The sequence below is a fragment of the Copadichromis virginalis genome, linkage group LG3 (assembly GCF_057382275.1).
Source record: "Copadichromis virginalis isolate Kocher_CV1m ecotype Utaka linkage group LG3, C_Virginalis_male_GT1.1, whole genome shotgun sequence".
In the NCBI taxonomy this organism is placed as follows: Eukaryota; Metazoa; Chordata; class Actinopteri; order Cichliformes; family Cichlidae; genus Copadichromis; species Copadichromis virginalis.
This window is the reverse complement of record NC_140620.1, coordinates 5,227,906-5,245,838: the sequence shown is the minus strand read 5'-3', so window position 1 is coordinate 5,245,838 and position 17,933 is coordinate 5,227,906. Positions and strand designations below refer to the sequence as shown.

General features: G+C 46.3%; 1 protein-coding gene across 1 annotated transcript; it reads right to left on the bottom strand.

Annotated features, from left to right (window-relative positions):
- Positions 1–3,273: 3,273 nt before the first annotated feature.
- Positions 3,274–15,121, bottom strand: aco1 (aconitase 1, soluble). Its single transcript, XM_085442439.1, has 21 exons — positions 14,270–15,121; positions 13,106–13,220; positions 12,848–13,016; positions 12,297–12,434; positions 12,141–12,210; positions 11,887–12,070; positions 10,356–10,495; positions 10,103–10,274; positions 9,909–10,009; positions 9,601–9,717; positions 9,178–9,337; positions 8,970–9,105; positions 8,200–8,284; positions 7,893–8,049; positions 7,446–7,570; positions 7,248–7,352; positions 6,493–6,635; positions 6,204–6,351; positions 5,094–5,216; positions 4,836–5,021; positions 3,274–4,762 (listed from the first exon to the last, which is right to left on the bottom strand). Exons 2-21 carry the CDS (start codon positions 13,212–13,214, stop codon positions 4,646–4,648), a joined length of 2,685 nt encoding a protein of 894 aa, XP_085298565.1. The 5' UTR covers positions 13,215–13,220; positions 14,270–15,121; the 3' UTR covers positions 3,274–4,645.
- Between the last annotated feature and the right edge of the window lie 2,812 nt (positions 15,122–17,933).

Sequence of the window (17,933 nt, the reverse complement as noted above, 5' to 3'; positions counted from 1 at the left end):
GAGGTTTGAATAATTCAAATGTTTTCAAAGAAGTTCCCTGTCCTGCCCTGATTTGCAAGTCTAGCACTTCCTCCTCTCAGCCTGCTGCATGCGGTGTGTGCTGTAGGTCTGCAGGACCCTACGCTCTGCCACGTGCACGTACCTGCACGCACAGCTGGCTTTTCCACTTCTACCCCACTGCATCACTTTGTTTCATTTGACTTTAACATCCACAGCTGCAGGAAAGACATGAACATCAGAGTGGAGATCATCCTCAAGCAGAGCTGCTGCTAAATCAGGGAGCCTTTAAACAGTCAAGAAGGTGGTGAAAGCAAAGGGGAGAGTGATGGAGGCAAAGGCTAATGTAAATGAATTCAATTCAGCTTTATTTACACAGCGCCAAATCACAACAACAGTCGCCTCAAGGTGCTTTATATTGTAAGGTAGACCCTACAATGATACATACAGAGAAAAACCCAACAATCATATGAGCCCCTATGAGCAGCACTTTGGCGACAGTGGGAAGGAAAAACTCCCTTTTAACAGGAAGAAACCTCCGGCAAAAACAGGCTCAGGGAGGGGCGGGGCCATCTGCTGCGACCGAAATGAAGAGTGAGAAATAACTGTCACAGCATCAGATGCAGGCAAAGAGATTTGTTTTATAATCTGACTTCTTTAATGGTTTTATCTGTTTTATGAGGATTTACCAAAGCAAAAGGAAAAAGCGCGAGTGAGGGAGTTAGAGGAACGAACGAACAGCGAGAGCCTGTTTGCAAACAGCCCCACAGCAGCTCTCTGAACGTCAGATCCACTTCATGATCAGTCCAGCTCAAGTCTCAGCACCCCGACACGTCTTTTGGTTCGTGTTGCTGAAAAACGTTTCCGCAGCACGCAAACGCTGCTGCCACCATGCTTCATGCCAGGTGATGACCGCTGCCTGATTTCTTCCTGACATGACGTTTGGCATCAGACCAGGTTCTGATCAGACTCCTGTGCTTTTAACTGAGGCGTGGCTCCTGTCTTTCTCCAAGGAGCGGTGATGGAGCTTTGTCAGGGTGAACATTGGCTTCGTGGTCACCTTGAGTTCCTTTCTAAGAGTTCTGGTTGTTCCAAACTGCTTCAATTTCTGGAGGATGGCTTCGATACCCTTTCCCAGATCTGTGCCTAAATACAGTCCTGTCTCAGAAGTCCTTGGACTTCATGGCTTAGTGCTCCAACATGCACTGTCAACACATGTCCTATCAGCCGGTGGACTCCAGTCAGCTTGTTTTGATAGCTGATGATGAGTGTCATGGCAAAGGCTGTATGGGTACATACAGTTTTTACATGTATGCAACCTCTTCAGGCTTGATATCTTACATATAGATTGATGAGCTTCTTCAATTGGTGATGCAAATTACTACAAGTATGCAAAACATTTCATATGGGCTCAGTGTGTGGGCTTCAAACCTGTGCAAAGTCCAGTTTTAAGGGAGGAACTTTAACAACATGAGAAGCTGAAGTCAGACTATTCAAATATCAGGTGGAACATTGTTTGCAAATGTCCGTACTTTCACAACAAAGAGGGTTTGTTTGTTTCATCTACTCATTCAGTTCTGACAGCTGTGAGCTGAGATAAGCTTCGTGGTCTGAACTGGGGAGGGGCAGTGTGGTATTCACCGCTGATAGGCTGAAGGGAAAACACGACCCTATCACGTTTGGTTATTGAGCTTTCATACAGGACGATGCGCTCTCTGTTATTTTCACATGAAACTGACACAGTGATCCCTGAAAAGCAGCAGGTCGGTGAAACAGTGTGAAATAATCAGACTGTGCTGGATTTATTTTGTCTGGTAAGATAATCACGAGTCTGAACACAGCTGCAGCTTCATCCATCGCCACTGTCAGTTACATGACGTGCAATGTTTTAAGCTTCTTGTCCTCGATCATGCAGTGAGGGAAGCACCCAGCAGGGAAACGCTTTGCTGTCTGAGTACCAAACAGAAGCAGAAGAGAGAGAGTATCCCAGGATGATGACAGGTGGTGGGAGGAGCTGGTCGCTGTGCAGGACTCTGAAACATGTCGGAGAGTGGGGACCAGTGGAGGGTGCTGAGTGGACCCAGAAGGAAGCAGCTGTTGTGTGTGAACTGTGGTTTTGCTGTTTGTGTGGGAGACAGAAAGGCTTCCTCTGCTGTGTTCAGTCTGGACCTGCTCTGCAGGACTCTGTGGAAATGTAGCACAGCTTTTACTTGAGTAATGTCACTAAACTCTCCACACTTCTTTTCTCCCACCTGGCTGGGGCTGATCAGCTCGTCCCCACCCACACAGCCCCAGTCTCATGCATGCAAGTCTCAGCAGCTCCCTGAATGTTTCTGTGCTCTAAACAATCTCACAGACGCCTCTGGGTCAGCCTGGCTGGCTCACTGCTGAGGACTGCTGAGACCTGAAGCAGGCACTGGCCTCTGGTGTCAGTCTGCCAGGCGTACTGGTGGATCTCTAGATCCAGTAGGTGGTATTCCACAGAGGGGAAGCTCCACTTCTTTCTCCAGGTGAGCTCATAACCCACAGCAGCTGTCTGCTGGTGGCTGTGGAAGCAACACACGCACAGCATGGAGAGGAGGGAGCTGAGTTTGCTAGCTGCTCTTTGTGCCGTCCTCACCTGTAGTCCTGAACCAGTACAAGCTGAAATCTGTTTCCACGTGTCTGGGCTTTTTCTCTCTGCACACTGGGAGTAACTGGGAGTAAACCTGCTGCTGCACACTGAGAGGAGCGAGCTGCTTTGGTTGAGGTGCTTCAGGCCCTCTGGTCACCTGGCTTTTGCATCAGGTAGACCTCAGGGATGGGATCGTGGCTTAGAGGAGGTGCTGGAGAAAACTGCTGGCAGACAGGAAGCGTGTGCATCTTTGCCTCGTTTGTTGGTGTTCCAGAAATCAGTGCTGTGTGAGAGCAGAACTTTAAACAATGGAGAGCTGCTTTCATGCTGCCGCCTGTGCCTTTCTGAGAAGCAGGAAGCTTCGTCTGCCAGTAAACTTCCTGTTCTGCAGCTCTGTTCACCCTCTAGTGTCAGAAAGGAGCAGATCGTGAGGCACGTCAGAGGAACCCAGCGAACCACAAAGCTCTCACTTCCTGTCAGAAAGATATTTGAAGCCGTTTCAGACCTACTTTTACCTTCAGTCAGCTGGCAGCCTGTTTATGCAGCTGAAGGCCGTCCAGTGACTCTTTTAAGGCTCCGTCTAAGAACCAACAAAGAGTGCACACTAACGCAAGCTACACAAGTGAACATGATGAAAAGTATAAAGACGACAGGACAGCGGAGCCAGAAACCAGCTTTTATTTCTGAGACTTCATCTGACATGTGAGAGCTACAAAAACTGTGATTCTCAGAGCCATGAAAAGCAGGACAACAGCAACATGTGTGAATAAAGGATTCACGCAGACAGCGAGGATGGACTGAAGGTTTTAATCCCAGCAGGAATAACTGGGAGAAACGTTCAGTTTCCAGTTAAAACACTGGCTGTGAGTCTGAGAGCAGCTTTTTTAAAACTGCCTGCTGAACGACTACATCACCTAACGAGGTCATTGTCACCATATTTATGCTGTCATCGGTGCACGTAGGGCTGCGCGATATGACCACAATCTCATATATATAAGACATTTATCGTCCTGGCAACGATATAAATCACAAACATGTGATATTTCCTGTGAATCTCGTGCAGCTCGACTGGCGTTTAGTTTTTCCAGCTGTGCGTCCTGCAGCTGGAGTCGAGTGTTTTAACCGATGCATGAAACGATATATTTTTAGACATAAGTTGTAACGGACGCAGTTTTCTCTCAAAGTTTCAGGCTGAGGTTTATTTTTAGCACCTGACGGCTCTTTTTTGCTTCTCCTCCATAAACTCTCTGCATCTTTCACGTGATTCAGTTTATTTTGAAAAGTCTCAACAGGATCTTGAGCTTTATTATGAAAGGTTTACGCGATGGTGTTACCGTCATTGTTGCTAACAACAACATGTAAAAACAGGCGCTTGTCCGTCTGTAGTGTGGTTATATTATATATAAGAGAAAGAGAGAACTTAAGAAATTAATACTACAGTGACATCAAAACCATGAACAAATATTGCAGTAAACAGTTTATTTTGCGACACCACGAAACAAACGATAGCGTGATAGGAATCGACAGACGTTTTTACATCGTCATATATATGGTTACATCGAACAGCCCAAGGTGCAGGTCTGGCTGCTGCTGACATGTGTGTGATACTAACTGTGGTCCACGAGGTCAACAACAAGAAGTCTTAAAATGAAGAAGCACTTGGTCTTATGGCACAGGGGGACGTCTTTGCTTTAAGGACCAACAGCAGAGAGCCACGTCTGTCTGTGACATGTACACAGCTGATGGTTCATAAAGCAGGATGGTTACAGGACGGTGGGCCAGGCAAACCTGACTGAACGGGTCACCTTCATGTGCACAATAAAAGCAGTAAAGCTGCTGAGGCTGAGCCCTGGACTGAGGCGGATGCTGTTTCCCATGTTTGAATCAAGCTTCATCTTATCTTTAGTACGGTTAATAAATACTCATCATCATCACCAGTCTGCTTTGCCATTCAAACACAGCTGCTGGCACCAGTAGTAAAACCAGAATCACACACACTACAGTTATGCTGTGTAGCCCACAGTGACACATCAGTTAGGACTCAGACATCTTGCGGATCATGTAGTTGAGGATGCCTCCATGCCGGAAATATGCCAGCTCCACATCCGTGTCAAATCTCAGGCGCACTTGGAATGTTTTCCCCGTGTCGAGCTGTGGGAGCAGGGAGAGAGCAGGTCAGCGTCACATCCCAACACGCCTGCAGCAGCGTACTGTCTGTCCGTACCTTGATGTCTACGACCATCCTGGGTGTGAGCAGCTCAGGGATGACCACGGTGTAGCGCTCTCTGCCGGTCAGACCCAGGCTGTCGGCCGTGTCTCCTGGTAGATACTCCAGAGGAATCACTCCCATCCCCACCAGGTTACTGCGGTGGATCCGCTCATAGCTCTCTGCCAGGACAGCCTTGATCCCCTGCAAACACAAAAAACACCTGAGACCTGCAAACAACTATGTGAGCATACAAACAAAGTAGTTTGAGTTTACCAGCAGAAAGGGGCCCTTTGCAGCCCAGTCCCTGGAGCTCCCAGAGCCGTACTCCTTCCCTGCGAGAACGAGCAAAGGGATTCTGGACTGCTGGTACCTGTCTGCAGCATCGAACACATCCAGCTGAAACAAGAACACAGATGCTCCAATCATAAGATACGCCCGGCAACAGCACTGCATCTGTTACCATGGTCAGCAATGCCACACATCTGACATGGTCTACACTGATGCTTTTACACAACAGTGATAATTAACCCTGTGAGGTCTGAACCCTGCCCTACTTTAGATTACTGCTGCATTTTATTTCACAACTTCATTTTCAAGAACAAACCTAAGAGCACCGTTAGAGCTACTGTAACAGTGTTTAATGAATCTACATGCAGCTTGTAGTTCCTGATGTCAACCAAGAACCAGAACGCACACTTCCTCATAGCTCACTTATTATCGAGATAAAGAGTCACGGCACAAAGCTCTGATTTTTCTCTTTCAGGCATAACCGTTGATATAAATATGGGAAACATATAGATGTGTCTAACATTTGCTATGTGCAGTTATTATCTATTATTATCAGCTGGGTGTTGGTGGTGTTCCTGAAACAGCTGCAGGTTACTGTTAGGGTTAGGTAGGTACTGTTAGGTACATGCTGCCCTCTGGTGGACAAACTATGCAACCTCAAAACTCGTAAACAAGAGTGTCCGCAGGCTCTCCTTCAGTTTATTAATATCACAACATTGACTCAAGATCATCAGAAAACCTTACATTTATGATCTGCTCTCCACACTCCTTTAGATGCACTGACGGTCATGTATATATAGCTATAATAATATTAGCTGGTTTGTAATTTAAATAAAGAAAATGTGCTCGAGGCATAAATTAAATGTAATTTAACATCGCAGTTTAAACAGCTTGTGTCTGACTTCTGTTGAGAAGTTGAAGTTGCATAGTTTGTCCACCAGAGGGCAGCATGCAGCCCTGACTGTGCTGGCTCTGATATTTCAGCATGTGGGTTCAGTCTGAGCTGACACAGCCGTGCCCCTTCTTCTTATAAACAAGTGCTGCACAACGATGCAGCGTGAGGCTTCCTGTAGCTCAGTGGTAACGAGCTCCTACCGTTTCTCCTGTCGGCAGGTGGATGGTTTGTGGCGCCTGCTTGTTGAGAAACTTATTGAAGAGACGGATGTTGGCAAACGTCCCTCTGGCCATAACGGCGTCGTTACCTCGCCGAGAGCCGTACGAGTTGTAGTCTCGGGAGTTCAAACTGCCAAAAGAGCAGCAGCAGAAAATGTTGATGGCTTCACACCGACAAGTGTTTTTCATCAAGAGATGAAGTCATATGAAAACTGTCTGTGACGTGGGCTAAGTACCATTATTATTCAGTAACACGTGTGCGCTGACTCACCCCCTGCTGGTCAGGTAGCGTGCTGCAGGGCTGTTCCTGGCGATGTTCCCCGCAGGTGAAATGTGGTCGGTTGTGACCGAGTCTCCCAAGTTCAGAAGCACACAGGCATCTGTGATGGAGGCAGGAGGCTGCAGCTTCCTGGTCTGAGTTAATACAACACAGTCAAGACACGTCAGGTCAGACAACAGGGTTTCCTGTGTGCAGCGGGGACACGCTCGCCAAACCACACGGCTCAAAATGTCTCACTGTCTTAACTAAATGATGTGCAAGACTAGTCAACGAGCTGTCACTTTGTTTTAACTGAAGCCGGGACATTACTGTGTCATAAATGTTATGCACCCGTCTTCCACCAGATGGCGTCGTTAGTGAGAAACGGCACAAATCAATTGTTAATGGTGGAAATGAGCTTTCTCTGAAAGGTGGATGGGCTCCAGACAGGGGGCGGAGGTCATTCGGAAGGGCTTTAGAGTAGGCCCACCTCTCTGGCTAAGGTCACCTGGGTCAGGTGTTGGAACCGGGCGTGTCCTACTGCAGGGAGGCCCAACCAATAACACGACAGCCTCCTTGTGACAGACTGTGGAGCTGTGGTGGAGCACAGTTCACCACCACAGTCACCTCCAGGCACTGTAAGCTACACCCTACACTAGTGGGGCCAATTGCTTTATGGAGGCAAGTCCACTCTTCTTCTCAATGAAGGCAAAACATAACCTTTGAATAAGTCTGCAGACGAACGTTCGTGTACGGCATGTACTTACCAAACCATCAAAGAAGGGCGGAGACTTGATGTAGGTTGATTTGGGGTCCCAGGTGTAGAGTTTATCAGAGGGAGCAGCCAGCGAGTTCCAGCGTTCATTCACGTGCTGCAGCGAAACCACAAACACAGCACGAGGCTTTCTGTCAACGAGACATATCAGCAGTGCACGATCTCCCCAACAAACGTAAGATCACACTACCTCGATCTTCTCATAAACCTCTTTGAACATGGATGGGATGACGAACATTCTCTCCACAGCCTGGATTTCCTCTCGAGTGGGCCAGATGTCCCTGAGGAAAACGTCTTTGCCTTCAGAGCTCATCCCTACAGGGGATAGAGAAAGAAAGAGGACAGCAGTCAAACGTCTTTTCAGCTGATTGTGATAATAACCTAAACCATATACAGACGCTTCAGCTTAAAGCTCATCAACACACTTAGAGCTGCTGGAAGTGAGCTGCAGGTTTAAACCCAGAGCGCAGGTTGTCTCGTCTCTTTCTTTCAAATATCACTCCTATTTATTTAGACCTGGACCTGTTTCCACCAGCCATCTATAACTAAAAGGCTTCAGCTTAGTATCTCAAATGTTTTGGGTTAGTAAGTGAAAGCTTGGAGATCCAACTCAAACCTGTTTCAATCAGTGACTTACCAATGGGCTCATTGTCAAAGTCTATTCTCACTGTGCCAGCCAGTGCATAGGCGATGACGAGCGGTGGGGAAGCCAGGTAGTTGGCTCTGGTGTTGGGATGCACTCGTCCTTCAAAGTTTCTGTTGCCTGAAAGGACGCCTGCAGCGATCAGATCCCCCTGAGGCACAAAAACACCTCAGTCACATGACACACAGAAGGCTCATGGTGCCTGAACACGGAGCTGCTTCAAGTCAACAAAGAGTGTGTTAGGAATGAATAAACGTCACAGGAGGAAGGAGGAGGAGCCTCCGATGTAAGCCGTTAGTACCTGGGTTATGGCCTCCACCACCGGCTCTGGGAGCGGCCCACTGTTGCCTATACACGTCATGCAACCATAGCCAACAACCTCAAAGCTGGCAGAAGACACAAAGGGATTATTAGACATCTGCACGTCACACACTCTGTCACTCTGTCACTTCCTCAGATGTAAACACAGGAGTACCAGTTCTAGGGGCGCCACAAACGTGCAGCACACAGGGGCGCCACAAACGTGCAACACACAGGGGCGCCACAAACGTGCAGCACACAGGGGCGCCACAAACGTGCAGCACACAGGGGCGCCACAAACGTGCAGCACACAGGGGCGCCACAAACGTGCAGCACACAGGGGCGCCACAAACGTGCAACACACAGGGGCGCCACAAACGTGCAGCACACAGGGGCGCCACAAACGTGCAGCACACAGGGGCGCCACACGGGGGCGCCACAAACGTGCAACACACAGGGGCGCCACAAACGTGCAACACACAGGGGCGCTTCAGAATCAAACAGCAGTTATGACGAGACATTAACGCAGTGATGCTGAGCGCTCAGAAATAACTCTAACCCTAACTCTGTGTTGTTAAAACACCTCAAGTCTTCTGAACGTAAACAACATTAAAAACAATCATTGAAACGTTCACTGATCACTGTGCTGATGTCCTGCTTTTAAACACTGGTTACACTGGATCCTACCAGGTCTCTAGCAGGTGAGAGGTGTGAGTGAAATAACAGTCAGTCAACACAAACGTGGGATCGTTTCAACAACAAGCAGCTTACCCGAGCTGAGACAGGTAGTCCATGACGCCGCTCTCTCTCAGGTAGTAGGTCACCACTCCGCTGCCAGGGGACAGGCTGGTTTTTATGTACGGCTTCACACTCAAACCACACTCGACTGCTTTCTTTGCCAGGAGTCCTGAGATACGAGAGACTCTCATTCAGTCACTGTGTCAGAAAACTGTGTGACAGTGAAGCGCAGCACACCCACCTGCTCCCAGCATGACGGATGGGTTGCTAGTGTTGGTGCAGCTCGTGATGGCAGCGATAACCACCGAGCCGTGACTCAGCGCGTACTCCTTTCCGTTGAACTGGAAGGGGGCTGTAGCGTTGTGGCGCTGCGGAGCCACCTGGAAGCCCTTGAAGCCTTGCTGAGGCGAGAATTATAGAAAAGAACGATTTCAGAGCATCTTATGTGACAGACGTGTCGGTTAGCAACAAGGCTGTAGCAGCACACGAGTGACTCCTGGTAAGACTGAAGTGAACGGCCTGCACTAATGAGCCCCCCTACAGCAGCTAGACACCTGTGCACCTGTGCTAGAGGCAGGTATCACCTCATGCTACAAGCAGTGATACTGACCAGAGCTAATGCTGAGTGTCAGCAGCCTCCACCTGTAAATGTGTAGGAACGCACCTTTGCTTCCAGACAAACTTCAAAATCTTTCTTCATGTCAGACACGGGAACTCTGTCCTGAGGTCTTTTGGGACCACTGCAGCAGGGAACCACCGTGCTCAGATCCAGCTCTACAACCTGAGGAAGACAGACACATCCAGCTTTATTCTTATTACATTTGCATCATGTCACAATTTTCATTAAAATCTATAAAAGACAAAACAGACAATGACCTGTGATCCCTGAAAATAGACTTCCTCATGAACACATGGAGTGTTTTGTGGGTTCAGCAAACATGTGCACAAACATAAAGGAAGTCAGAGGCTGACCTGAGTGAACTCTGGATCCTGGGAAACATCATTGTAGTCTCTGAAGATGGCCACCGCCTTCAGGTACTTGGTAATGTATGCTAACTTCTCTGGTTCCCGTCCTGATTTTAGACAAATGAGTCGCATAAACAAAAAGAATCGCCTGCAATGAATGAATGCAACCTTTGTGCTGACGTCAAACGCCACCAGCTCACCGGTTTGTTCCAGATACTGAAGGCTGACATCGTCCACGGGGAAGAAGGCTGCCGTGGCGCCGTACTCTGGACACATGTTGGCGATGGTGGCTCTGTCAGCGATCGACAGCTGAGCCACACCTGGGCCGAAGAACTCCACGAATTTTCCTACCACGCCCACCTGACGGAGGTGCTGCGGGCGCATGCAGAAAGCACAGCTGTGACGTCAGAGCGCTGACTGCTGTTGGAACAGCTGCATCAAACGCCCTCCTACCTTGGTAACAGTCAGGACGATGTCGGTGGACGTGATGAACTTATCCGCAGCGCCGTGCACCTTGTAGCCCACCACCTCGGGGAGCACCATGCTGATTGGCTGACCCAACATAACAGCTTCTGCTTCAATCCCACCCACACCTGAAGGGGCAAGGTCAACTTTTATTTAGGACACCAAGCTCACACCTGATTTTTCACTTTCACACCATTACAAGCAGCTAATGCAAATGTTTCTGAGTGATCTTACTGCAAATCAAACAATCTGCACTTATGTGTGGATGCATAACTAAAAACAACACTATTACTACTAATTATGTTAATAAAGTGTTGAACTGTCAGAGGTTAAACAACATAATGCACATTCACAATGATACAAAAAGGCAACAACATGGGCTAACAGTGCAGACGCTGCTGCTGCTCCTACAGGTGTGACCTCCAGCCCCCCGTCTGCATGAAGCAGTGCTGGACACACTGTGGCACAAACCCTCGTCAGCATCAGCTGAACAGACAGAGTGATGAGAGACGGACCATCACAACACTTCTAGATGCAGGTCTGTGCTGCAGAGAGATGCAGACAGAGTCGAGGTGTCAGCGAGTCCAGTTTCCTTCAGCATCAAATGCAACCTGTGACAGGCAGAGGTCTGCAGAGCCAAAGACACGACTGAGTCAAGTTTCTGAGAGTTAACAGCTGTGTGACGGCGGCTCACAGGACAACAGCTTCAAGCAGCTTCATAGTGGTCGTAGTAAGAAAGTCTCAGTTTCTACTGTTTGACAGGACGAGCTGCAGAAAGAAAGCCAGACGTCAGAATAGGACAAAGTTCCACAGTGTGTGGCATCAACATGGAGGAGGAAGTGTGATGGTCTGGGGCTGTTTGCTGGATCCAGGGTTGCTGACTGAACCAAAACAGCTACCACAGCGTTCTGCAGCACCATGCAGCACCCTGCGCTCCGTCAGGGCTTCATCCTACAGCAGGATAACGACCCACACATCAGTCCAAGCTGCGCCAGAACGAGTGTCCAGCACAGCCTCCAGACTGAAAGCCCATCGAGCTGGTTTGAACTGAAAGCAAAGCAGCTACAAAGGTCCACATTTATGGAACTTCTGCTCCAGATGTGGGAGAAGATTTGATTTCTGTTGTAGACAGAAGCCACGACTGCGTTCAGCTGCTACATCTGCCAAAGGAGGCGACTGACGAGTCAAAGGTTAGAATATGTTTGGGTCTAAAACTGACTCCAATTACTTTGTGCTGTGCTTTGATTTCAGAGTGCAACGAGACATTAATCATTTTCAATGGAAAAATGTGTGCATTCTAAAACCTCTGACTAGTAGTGTGTATTTCATGAGGTGAGGATCCTGCACAGAGCAAAAGAAATCAAACAATAAACACGGCAAAAACAAACTATGAGAGAATCTAGTTAATGATGGAACAGAGAAGCTGCATTCATACTGGGACCAGCAGCAGCCTACAGCAGCATAACTGCTGTAAAAGAGAGTGAGACAAACAGCTGCTCCTAAATATTCAACGTCTTACCCCAGCCCAGGACGCCCAGACCATCGATCATGGTGGTGTGAGAGTCGGTGCCCACCAGACTGTCCGGATACAAGAGCCCATCCTGGTTAAACACCACGCGGGCCAAGTACTCCAGGTTGACCTGGTGAACGATTCCTGAACCAGGAGGAATAATTCGCATGTTTCTGAAGGCTTTGGAGCCCCACTGCAAAGACCAGAGATCATATTTACGGACCGAACCATCAGACTTACATGGACACACGACAGTTTCATACCTTTAGAAACTGAAATCTTTCTTTGTTGCGGTCAAACTCCAGATCCTGATTTTTCTGAAGGCTGTCAGACCTGCGTGAAGAACAACAAGTGAAATGAAGCAGTGAATGAAACACCTATGAGCTGACACACGGTGGGAGAAAGGCGAGAGATCTTACTTCCTGTTGAAGTCCACTTGGATGGAATGATCAATGACGAGGTCAGCGGGACAAACTGGATTAATCTTTTCTGGGTCGCCACCGAGTTTCATCACTGCATCACGCATGGCAGCGAAGTCGACCACAGCAGGAACACCGCTGCGTGACACAGCACAGGCTGATCAGGGACCGCTCAGAATGTGATGTCACCTTTTTAAACATCACTAATAAGACCCCAAAAGCATGTGTTTGGAGTCTATGTTACTGTAGAAACCTGTTGCTTACACAGGGAATAACTTTGTTGTTGTTAAAGTCCAGACTGCTTTTAGCAGATGCTGCTGCAAACTGCACTTAAATCCTGAGCTGGTTATTTCACTCAAAGGTTCTTTTTGCACCTGAGATGATGTAAACAGGGATTTCACAACACCTGCAAACACCTCGTGACACAACGTTCTTCTTACAGACCAGCGTTACTCTGATGACATCACTGACACACCAGGTGCATTAAACGTATTAAATGTGTGAAAGTTAAAACAAGACACTGACACTCAAATTGTGAGGAAAAGACATACGTGAAGTCCTGGAGGATGACCCGCGCCGGCCTGAACGGCACCTCCACAGTCTGGAACTGCGTCTGCTTCCAGTTCAGGATGCTTTCCACATCCGAACGCTTCACTAGAAACTCATCACAGTTCCTGACGGCAGATTCCAGGAGGACCCGGATGGAGAACGGCAGACGGTCTAAGGAGCGCACGTGCAAGTCAATACTTCTCGGTTGTGTGCACCGACGAGATGCTTCATGTTAGCATTCAGTGTAGATGTGCTCCTACCATATCTGGGATCTCCAAGCTTGGATAGATTGAAAAACTGCTGCTCTGGGTGTTTGGGGTCCAGAGGCTCAACTATGTGCTCAAAAGGATTTTTCACAGTTGCCGACATCTTTTCCTAAAAGAAGATCAAAAGCCTGACTTACATGATGCAGACTAAAGAAGCACCTTTCAAATACGTCAACAACATACAAACCAAATGAAGACTGACAGGAAGGCAGAGCTCGGGCCTGTTACTCGTTCCCTAACGGCAGGTGGATCTGCTTGGATTCAGGGTTAGTGGTGGAGGGTCGTTGACCTCGTTCTATGAACATTGCGTAACTCAATTCCTTTAACAAAAATGTGACGCTGACTGTGTGTCAGTCACTTGCAGCTCAAACACACATTAAGTGAAATTCAGGTTCTGGGGCCTGTTAGAAAGAGGCGTTATCTGTGTGAAAGGTGAAAACAGCGCATGCCTGCACACCTTACATGACCACAGACTTGGCTGGTTAGCTGAAGTTCAGGCTAAACCTCTGCTGTCAAATGCAAAGTCAAACTGCCACGACAGTGACAAAGACATCAATATCCGGACAGCTTTACTTCTAATGGTTTAGTCCTGTGTAACAACTACTGTCACTCCTGCCGATATAAAACGTGACGCTGACCTTTAGGTCACATTTGTAGCCTCGGTTATGCCATTTTTACCAGAATGGTCCCAGTTTCAATCAGAAAGTTTTACACTTGAAGCCTGATTAAAGTACAGCTTTGTCTCCACATCCGTCACGTTGATATATTATCAGTAAAAACGTGCGAAGAAAACCTGACCTGCTAACGATCACGGTTAACTGCACCCATTTACGAATTCTACCAAAACTTGCTAAATTTGATGCTACGTGTTCAGTTAGCATAGCTCATGGGTCAAAGTTCAGCATTTATGAAGACAGGTATCAGGCTTTTATTCAAAGATGAACATTTAAATTGAACACTAAAACGAAGGAAAGAAGCATAACATTAGCTAATAATTCAGACATGATATCTTATTAGTGTGAGTTGGTATAAAGCATAATGTGACAGTTGGATAAATTAGCTTTCGTAGCGACACAACGAGAATTTCAGTTCAGACGTTCTTCTGGAAAATCGTTAATAAGCCAAGAAACTGAATGTGGTCGGATGGTTATTGCTTACTTTAGATGCAGTGTTGAAGTATCACCAGATCACAGCAGTTAGGTCACAACCAGCTAGTCGCCACAAAACCTGCTGCTTGTTCCGCCTCCACTGGGGACACTTCCGGCTAGGTTTTTATTCAGAATAAAAGCTGAACCCACGCCGGGCTTTGCAGCTTCATATCCACGTATATCTGACAACTATGGAAAGGAACTGGAACGGGAAATGGATTATTTATTTATTCATTTATTTATTTATTTTCGGTGGCATAATACAAAACAATTATTTGGCATTTATATATTTTATCTTATATTTTAAGAGGGAGAGAAATGCTGAGTATGACAGAAAGACCCCTAGAACCACAGTCAAGCATGGACTGTTATGCTTTGGAGCTACTGAGGGTACAGGATGACTTCACCACATTGAGGGCCAGACGGGTCTTGCACCATAAAATGTGAACCTTCCTTCAGCCAGAACACGGGGTGGTGATGGGTCGTGGGCTTCCAGCATACCACTGAGTGAAAACACACTGCCAAGGCAACAAAGCCGTGACTAAAGAAGGAGAACATTAAGGGCATGGAGTGGGCTAGCCAGTCTCTAAACTTCAGTCCCATAGAAAACCAGTGGAAGCTTAAAAAACAAACAAACTAGGTGATTAAGAGAATATCACGAAGTCTCGCCATTTAGCAGTGTTGGGGAGTAACGGAATACATGTACCGCCGTTACGTATTTAAAATACAAAATATGAGTAACTGTATTCCGTTACAGTTACCGTTTAAAAAGGTGGTATTCAGAATACAGTTACTTTGTTGAAATAAATGGATTACACTGCGGTACTTTCCTGTTTCATATTGTCGCGGGTCAGGACTGTTTGGGTTTTGTTTGACAGCTACGTGCTGTTGTTCCAGGCGGCAGCGTTACGGTTGCCATGGTTACAGGGTGACGCTCTCTCTCTCTGCACTGTGTGTTTCCTGGGTGAGAGAGCGCCTTTTCATTGTTGTTGTTGTGCTAAGCTAACAGGCAGAACGCTACAAGCATAGCTCTAAAGAATGTAGCATCATGGGCAGTGTAGTCCGTGCTGCTGGGAGAATGGACTGCCATACACGTTATGTGTCTGTGAGCGCCAGGAGGGAGAAAAAGGGGAGTGGAAAGGTATGAGCTGTCATCGAGGAAAAACGGGAGCTGGAAGCATGTAAATATAATAATAACCACTGCAGCCAAGAAGAGTGCCTGACGAGCCCAGTTGTAAGTAAGCTATCCGGTTGTTCAGTGATGACGCGACGAATCCTACTTCCGGGTCTAAAGTAGTCTGCGTTTAATATGGCTTTTGTGTTGTTAACATGTTTAATGTTATGTATTTTCTTCTATTTGATCTCAAAAAGCTCCTAAAACAGTCAGTGATCACTGTTGACCTCCCTCGGCTTTTATTACCGCTAATCATTTATTTAAGCTCAGTTTTTAAAACCTTACATGTAACTACAGCCCAGCCCATGCAGCAGTATATGAATGACTAACCTCGTATTGTGGATGGATTATCTCAGTTGTTCTCCTGGCTGAAGTTTGGTCCTTTTACAGCATCCTGCCATGCGATTACATTTGTTCCTGACCACCGAGAACACTCACATTAACTTTTATCGAGTGGAAAAAAAGTTAGCTTGTTTATATTATGCTAACATAGCTGTGTCGCTAGCGGTCACGTAGCACATCTTTATATACCAGCTAGCCCAACTTCAGTAACCCTACAAACGTCACTGCTGTTTAGTTTTCTGTCTTCATTTATGCTGGAAGTGATAGCAGAGCTGTACATTTTAATTTGTTTCCAAAACCCCGCAGTCAGGACATGCTATATTGTATTTAGATAGAAGCTAGCGAGCTAACTCCCTGCTAACTTCTAACTCCGTTAAATGTCATAAATTCCGTTTTCATGGATGCCTGGATGTTAAACTCAATTGTTACACCTGGTAGAGCAGAACGCTGATCATTTTATTAAAGATGAAAGACTTTAGACAGTTTTTCAACTCTCAGTAATCCCATAGTGATCGTTTGATATATGGACCTGCAGCGGAGTTTAGACCCAGACACGGCTAGTGACGTCAGACTGAACAACCGGATTAAGACTCGACTGTACACCGTGTTCCTGTTTTCCTCCGAAAACAATAAGTTCCGTTGGAGCAGCCTTTCAACGCCTCTCTCTGTCTGTCGCAAGAAAAGTTGACCCACACAACAAAGTAAAGCTATTTTTCGGCTACGAGCCGACAGGGACCCCGCCGTATTAGTCAGACGTCCCTTTACTACAGTTCGGAGTCGCGGACCTTCAGTAATAGTAATAAATCACACAGCAATAGTACATTCACGTTGTTGTAAAAAGCATGATAATATATTAAGTAATCCAAAGTATTCAGAATACGTTACTGTCATTGAGTAACGTAACGGAATACGTTACAGAATACATTTTGGGGCATGTATTCTGTATTCTGTAATGGAATACATTTTAAAAGTAACCTTCCCAACACTGCCATTTAGTTAGTATTAGGCAAGAATGCTATTAAACCAATGCTATTAAAAACTATCATGAGCAAACCAACATGAAGCAAAAATGGGGAACAGCAAACCTAACGCAATAATGGATTTGTTATATTGTACACATTCATAAAGAGAATAATGACCAGCATGTTTCACTGCAGCCAGGGAACACAAGATAAGATAGATAAGAACACCTTTATTAATCCCACAGGTGGGAAATTTGTTTCGTTACAGCAAAAGTACAAAGTTATGTAGCAGAAATGAGAAAACACTGGAATGCAATAAAATAAAATACTATATACAATAGAATAAAATAGACAGGCCGTCCTACCTGAGAGTAGAACTCACAGTGGTGAGTCTGAGATTTACAGTCAGTGATGAACCTCAGAGAAGGATACACAGTATCAACCGGAGCAGAAGCATTCATATGTAGAATATCTCCATAATCCAGCACAGGTAAAATGTGCCCCCGAACAAAAAACGAATACAATGTAGCGCTGTGCAGACTGTATACTAAAAGATTAGCTGCTTTTATCAAAATGACCAGTAGATGGTGCTGCAGCAGCAGCTATGTTCTTACATGTGTCATTTGCTTCGTGGCTCGTGTTAAACTAGCACATCTTTATAGTTTGTAGTTGCAGAACTACTTACTTATGCAACACTTTCCTTTCCAAACACATATGCAGGTGGTTACATATGGTTAAAATGATTCAAATGCAGTAAGTATGCACGTTTTTCATATAAATATATTCTGTAACTTAATTATTGTCTGTAGCCCACATGATTACACACTTTAGTTACATGAAACATGTGTGTTTTGATGTTATGTACTGTATAGCCTGTATAATAAATAAATATGTAGCCCAATAAGTATAAACTCCAGAAAGCTACACAACTTGGGGCGCTTCATTTACAAACACAAGTCTAACTTAAGTTTCACTGTTTTTTGTTAGAAAACAATCACATTGTTACAGCTTAAATTACACAAAATGTCAGAAATCTGCACTGTCATGAACAAACATGTAAACCTCATTTTTCATGATTTGCTGGATTCACCCTCTGAGGTCTGAAATACGACCGGACATTTTTGACTCCTTTTGAGTTTAGGCTGTGGTCAAACAGGAGTTTTTATCTCCTTGTTCTGACTGTCACTGCGGCCCCG